The following is a 6,723-nucleotide window of genomic DNA, read 5'->3' as shown; positions in this document are numbered from 1 at the left end:
TGTGTGTGTGTGTGAGTGTGTGTGTGAGTGTGAGTGTGAGTGTGTGTGTGTGTGTGTGTGTGAGTGTGAGTGTGTGAGTGAGTGAGTGTGTGTGTGAGTGAGTGAGTGAGTGTGAGCGTGAGTGTGTGTGTGTGTGTGTGTGAGAGAGAGAGTGTGAGTGTGTGTATGTGTGGGTGTGTGTGTCCGTCTCTCACATCTTGAACTGATTTCTTAGTATAAACACTGAATTGTGCTCTTTTCTTTCTCTCTCGTCTCTTTGTTTCCTCTCATTCTTATATGAAGTTTGTTAGCGTTGAGTGTGTGTGATTGTTTGTGTGTTTGATCGGCTCCAGATGTGTTGTGCATGTGTGTGTTTTCTCCACCTGTCATTGTTCTTAACAGAATATTCTGCTTTCAATATGAGACATAATGTCCATGTTTATGATGACATGCGTTTGATCATCACAGAGATTCATTTCAACTCATCTTTCAGTCTGTAGAAATGAACAGCGGCTGTAAAAGCACAAAGTGAAGCTTGTATTGTTGTCAAATCTGTGATTTCTAAACTTTCTGTCAGCCAAACTCTTTTGACTAATCTCTCTGAGATTTTAAATGACTATTTAATTAATTTAACAACACGTTCACAGTCTTTTTTTGTGTTTTATTTAGAATTCATTTTAATGTTGCGTTTATTTTACATAATGTTTTTCATCTTTTTCAGTGTTTTTTTAGATAATTTTATTTAATGTTTTTATTGTTTAATTAGGTTGTCATCAACTCATTTTAAATGTTGTTTTTATTTTAAAATACTTATGTATTTTAATATCACATTTTTAGAATTTAATTGTATTTTTAGCTCATTTTGATTGTTCTTATTTTTAAATTATTCATCAATTTATTTTAATTTTACATTTTTATGATATAGCTATTAGCATTTCATCAACTCATTTTATTTATATTTTAATTTCAATTATTAGCTTTTCATCAACTCACAACCCTAATGTAGGCCCTAAGTTAACAGATTTACAAGTTAAAGGTTGAAATAGTTGTAATTTTAGTATCATGAGCAGAATAAAACTGTTCTTGAAATCAAATGAACGTGTGTGTGTGTGCTATAGTGTGTGTGTGTGTGTGTGTGTGTGTGTGTGATATAGTGTGTGTGTGTGTGCACGCATGTGTTATATGTGTCTCTCTCCATTAGTTGTGTGTGTAAAGTGTTTCCTGGCTGTATTGACATCTGACCTGAAACACACACACAGTCACAGGTGCTGTTGTGGGAGGCACTTGTCTTTGCACGGTTCTCCCTAATCAAGCCACAGGAAGCCGCTTCTCCTCAGGGAGGGAGGGAGTGTGTGTGTGTGTGCGCGCTCTTTCTGTGGTTCATGTGGAATAAATTAGTGTTTGATGGTAAAACCAGACCCCAGTGTGTGTGTGTGTGTGTGTGTGTATGTGTGTGTGTGTGTGTGTTGGAGCTCTTGATGTTGTTCTACATCTGTACAGCATTATGGCAATTGCAGGTTGAAGGAATAAAGTCCAAAGTGAGGGCGGAACTTCCTTCCGCATGTGTCTCTCTCTCTCTCTCTCTCTCTCTCTCTCTCTCTCTCTTTTATTTGGAATTAAACAGAAGAGTGATGGTTAGTTTGTTAGTTTGTTGCGTGTTTATTTCACACATACATCAGTGTTGTATGTTCAGAAGCGTTTAAGTGTGTGTGTTTGTGTGTTGATCAGTCTGGATGTTGAACAGATAAAGTGTGTGTTCTCCTGCTTGTGTGTGTGTGTGTGTGTGTGTGTGTGTGCATAGCAACTGCCCAAAACACCTGAAATACCCTAGCAACAGCCTACAACACTCAAAAACACCCTAGCAACAGCGCAAAACACTCAAAATACCTTAGCAACTGCTAGAAATACCACTCGAAATAACCTAGCAACTGCCTTGCAACTGCCTAAAACATTCACAACAAACCAGTAACTGCATCGCAACAGTCTAAAACATTCACAGTACCCTAACAATTCCATAGCAACTGTCTAAAAACACTCAGAACAACTTGGCAACTCCTTGTCAACAGCCTAAGCACTCTGAACACCTTAGTAACTGTACAGAACAGCCTAAAACCCCTTCTTTCTCCCTTTCTCGCTCTCTCTCTTTCTTTCTCAGAAAAAAGGGGAATGAATGTTAGTTTGCTAGTTTGTTGAGTGTTTATTTCACACATGCATCAGCTGTTTTACGTTGTATGTTCAGGAGGAGTGTTTAAGTGTGTGTGTTTGAGTGTTGGTCTTGATGTTGAACAGATTAAGTGTGTGTTCTCCTGCGTGTGTGTGTGTGTGTGTGTGTACTGCCGGTCAGTTCAGCACAGGTGCAGTGAGCGGGTCACACTGATGAGGGGCGAGACCGTGTGTGTGTGTTGTGGCTTTCGTGACTGCTCTGGTTTCGCTCCATCTGCTCCTGATCTGCTGCAGTAAACAGACTCACTCCCGCAGCGTTTGAGCTCCAGACATGAATGATTCCTCACATCAAGTGTTGTTGAGGAGAATCTACTGCTATTTTACTAAGTGACCATATGCACTATTTTTACCTGCTGAACAAGAAAACACCTGGAAACAAATCACACTGAAGGAGAGACCTGAGTCACATCTACAGTCCAGAAGATCACTGAGACTATGTTCAGACCAGACAGGAAGAAAACACCTAGAAACCACACACAACACCCTAGCAACTGTATAGCAAACGGCCTAAAACACTCAAAACACCCTAGCAACTGCATAACCACAGACTAATACTCAGAACACCCTAGTAACTGCATAGCAACAGCCTAAAACACTTGGAATATCCTAGCAACTGCATAGCAGCCAACTAACACTCAAAACACCCTAGCAACTGCATAGCGACAGACTAAACACTCAGAACACCCTAGCAACTGCATAGCAACAGCCTAAAACACTTGGAATATCCTAGCAACTGCATAGCAGCCAACTAACATAGCAGCCAACTAACACTCAAAACACCCTAGCAACTGCATAGCGACAGACTAAACACTCAGAACACCCTAGCAACTGCATAGCAACAGCCTAAAACACTTGGAATATCCTAGCAACTGCATAGCAGCCAACTAACACTCAAAACACCCTAGCAACTGCATAGCGACAGACTAAACACTCAGAACACCCTAGCAACTGCATAGCAACAGTTTAAAACACCCAAAACACTATAGCAACTGCATAGCAACAGTCTAAACATTTAGAGCACTCTAACAACAGCCTTGACCACTTGCATTACCCTAGCAACTTCCTAGGAACATTCAGAACACCCTAGCAACTGCATAGCAACAATCTAAAAACCACTTTAAATACCTAGAGATGTGTGTGTTAACTGTGGACAGGTGCAGAAACGAACCAGCCAGAAAAAAATCTCTGTTATTAAACCCCCTAAAGTCACAGCCTGATCCCTTTCACAGACGTGTGTGTGTGTGTGTGTGTGTGTGTGTGTGTGTGTGTGTGTGTGTGTGTGTGTGTGAGGTGCTTCATGGGAAAGTAACGTCCTCCATCTGTGCTGGAGTCTCTTGTTCTCCATAAAACTTCTCAAACTCCACCCTTGAGCTCTGGAGATGTGATAAGTTCTGAGTGATAAGTCATTTGAGCTACAATTCCTTAGAAAAATAGTTTCTCATCAGAAACAACACAGTTTACATTTGCTCTGCAAATCTAGACTGGGATTCTTGTGTGTTGAGGTGTATCTCTGAGGGTCATTCTGTCCTCACACATCCGCTGTGTTTATCCCAGCTCCGTATTCCCATTCGGCATGTTCCCAGCGTTCCTGCTAGTCATTACAGCACAGTTTTCCAGACGGGAATGCTCTGCTGTTGGTGTGCTGATGTAATCACTGATCCACCGCAGCTGCTCGTCTCACATTTGCACTAAATTATTGTGTCGCAACTCTTTGGGAACATGAAATTTTTTTCCTGGGAAAGAGTTTCACCCTGTTTTCGTGTCTAATGCATCTTCATGCACGGCATAAAAATATGCAGTGAAATGCATGTTGAAAGCATGTTTTGTGTCATTAGTCGTCCTGATCATGGCGTGTTGTGTGTGTGTTTCAGGTATATGCCCCGTCTGCCAGCACTGCCGATTATAACCGGGACTCACCGGGTTACCCATCCTCTAAAGCACCGGGCAGCAGCTTTCCTGGTTCCTTCTTTATGCCAGGTAAACCACACACACCTGACAAAAACACTCTAAACAACCTAGCAACAGCCTAAAACAATCAGAACACCCTAGCAACTGTCTAAATCACCCAAAACACCCTAGCAACTGCATAGCAACAGCCTAAAACACCCAGAACACCCTAGCAACTGCATAGCAACGGCCTAAAACACCCAGAACACCCTAGCAACTGTCCATAACACTCAAAAATCCCTAGCAACTGCATAGCAACAGCCTAAAACACCCAGAACACCCTAGCAACTGTCCATAACACTCAAAAAACCATAGAAACTGCATAGCAACAACCTAAAATTATCAGATCATCCTAGAAACTACATAGCAACAGGCAAAAACACTCAAAACACCTTAGCGACTGTCTAAAACACTCAAAACACCCTAGATACTGCATAGCAGCAACCTAAAACACTCAAAACACCTTAGCAACTGTCTAAAACACTCAAAACACCCTAGATACTGCATAGCAACAACCTAAAACACTCAAAACACATTAGCAACTGTCTAAAACACTCAAAACACCCTAGAAACTACATAGCAACAGCCTAAAACACTCAAAACACCTTAGCAACTGTCTTAAACACTCAAAACACCATAGCAACTGCATAGCAACAGCCTAAAACACTCAAAACACCCTAGCAAGTGCATAGCAACAGCCTAAAACACTCAAAACACCCTAGATACTGCGTAGCAACAACCTAAAACACTCAAAACACCTTAGCAACTGTCTAAAACACTCAAAACACCTTAGCAACTGTCTAAAACACTCAAAACACCCTAGATACTGCATAGCAACAACCTAAAACACTCAAAACACCTTAGCAACTGTCTAAAACACTCAAAACACCCTAGATACTGCATAGCAACAACCTAAAACACTCAAAACACCTTAGCAACAGCCTAAAACATTCAAAACACCTTAGCAACTGTCTAAAACACTCAAAACGCCCTAGAAACTACATAGCAACAGCCTAAAACACTCAAAACACCTTAGCAACTGTCTTAAACACTCAAAACACCCTAGTAACTGCATAGCAACTGCCTAAAACACTCAAAACACCCTAGAAACTACATAGCAACAGCCTAAAACACTCAAAACACCTTAGCAACTGTCTTAAACACTCAAAACACCCTAGCAACTGCATAGCAACAGCCTAAAACACTCAAAACACCTTAGCAACTGCCTAAAACACTCAAAACACCCTAGATACTGCATAGCAACAGCCTAAAACACTCAAAACACCTTAGCAACAGCCTAAAACACTCGAAACACCTTAGCAACTGTCTAAAACACTCAAAACACCCTAGATACTGCATAGCAACAGCCTAAAACACTCAAAACACCTTAGCAACAGCCTAAAACACTCGAAACACTTTAGCAACTGTCTAAAACACTCAAAACGCCCTAGCAACTGCATAGCAACAGCCTAAAACACTCGAAACACCTTAGCAACTGTCTAAAACACTCAAAACACCCTAGAAACTACATAGGAACAGCCTTAAACACTCAAAACACCTTAGCAACTGTCTTAAACACTCAAAACACCCTAGCAACTGCATAGCAACAGCCTAAAACACTCAAAACACCTTAGCAACTGCCTAAAACACTCAAAACACCCTAGATACTGCATAGCAACAGCCTAAAACACTCAAAACACCTTAGCAACTGTCTTAAACACTCAAAACACCCTAGCAACTGCATAGCAACAGCCTAAAACACTCAAAACACCTTAGCAACTGCCTAAAACACTCAAAACACCCTAGATACTGCATAGCAACAGCCTAAAACACTCAAAACACCTTAGCAACAGCCTAAAACACTCGAAACACTTTAGCAACTGTCTAAAACACTCAAAACGCCCTAGCAACTGCATAGCAACAGCCTAAAACACTCGAAACACCTTAGCAACTGTCTAAAACACTCAAAACACCCTAGAAACTACATAGGAACAGCCTTAAACACTCAAAACACCTTAGCAACTGTCTTAAACACTCAAAACACCCTAGCAACTGCATAGCAACAGCCTAAAACATCAACCAACATTCTGTGCATCAGCCAATGAGAATCAAGAATTCAAGACCTTTGCTTTTTTCATATGCTTTGTGTGTGTGTTTCATGTGTGATTTCAGACGGTCATCACAGTACAGACCCATGGAGCTCGTCCGGCAGTATGAACCAGCCCGGATACAACAGCATGCTGGGAAACTCCACACACAGCGCTCAGAGCAGCAGCTACTGCGGCATGCATCCACACGACAGACTCGTGAGCACATTTACTCGCTTCTGTTCAACTAGTTAAGATTAGTTCAGCAGCTTTTTGGGTTTGTAATGAAGGTGAGCAATGCTCAACAGTTCAATATAGTCCAATACAGTCCAGGTAAGAGTGATGTCACTCGTTAGAAAGTCACATGATCAGCTATAGTGTTGTTACTTGTTTTCAAATAGACAATGACAATGATACAGAACGCTGATTAATGTATTTAATTATAGATTTTTATATATATATATATATATATATATATATATATATA

General features: G+C 40.8%; 1 protein-coding gene across 5 annotated transcripts in view; it reads left to right on the top strand.

Moving 5' to 3' along the window:
* LOC107563272 (transcription factor 4) overlaps positions 1 to 6,723 on the top strand; it is a 182,514-nt gene that overhangs the window by 131,704 nt on the left and 44,087 nt on the right. For all 5 annotated transcript variants that reach the window (XM_016248088.1, XM_016248090.1, XM_016248089.1 and 2 more), the window contains 2 exons: positions 4,074 to 4,179; positions 6,322 to 6,455. In XM_016248088.1, the coding sequence (XP_016103574.1) occupies positions 4,074 to 4,179; positions 6,322 to 6,455 (240 nt within the window). The remainder of the gene's footprint in view (positions 1 to 4,073; positions 4,180 to 6,321; positions 6,456 to 6,723) is intronic.

The sequence above is a fragment of the Sinocyclocheilus grahami genome, unplaced genomic scaffold, assembly GCF_001515645.1.
Source record: "Sinocyclocheilus grahami isolate Dianchi unplaced genomic scaffold, SAMN03320097.WGS_v1.1 scaffold864.1, whole genome shotgun sequence".
Lineage (NCBI taxonomy): Eukaryota > Metazoa > Chordata > Actinopteri > Cypriniformes > Cyprinidae > Sinocyclocheilus > Sinocyclocheilus grahami.
This window is presented reverse-complemented; position numbering and strand designations above follow the sequence as displayed.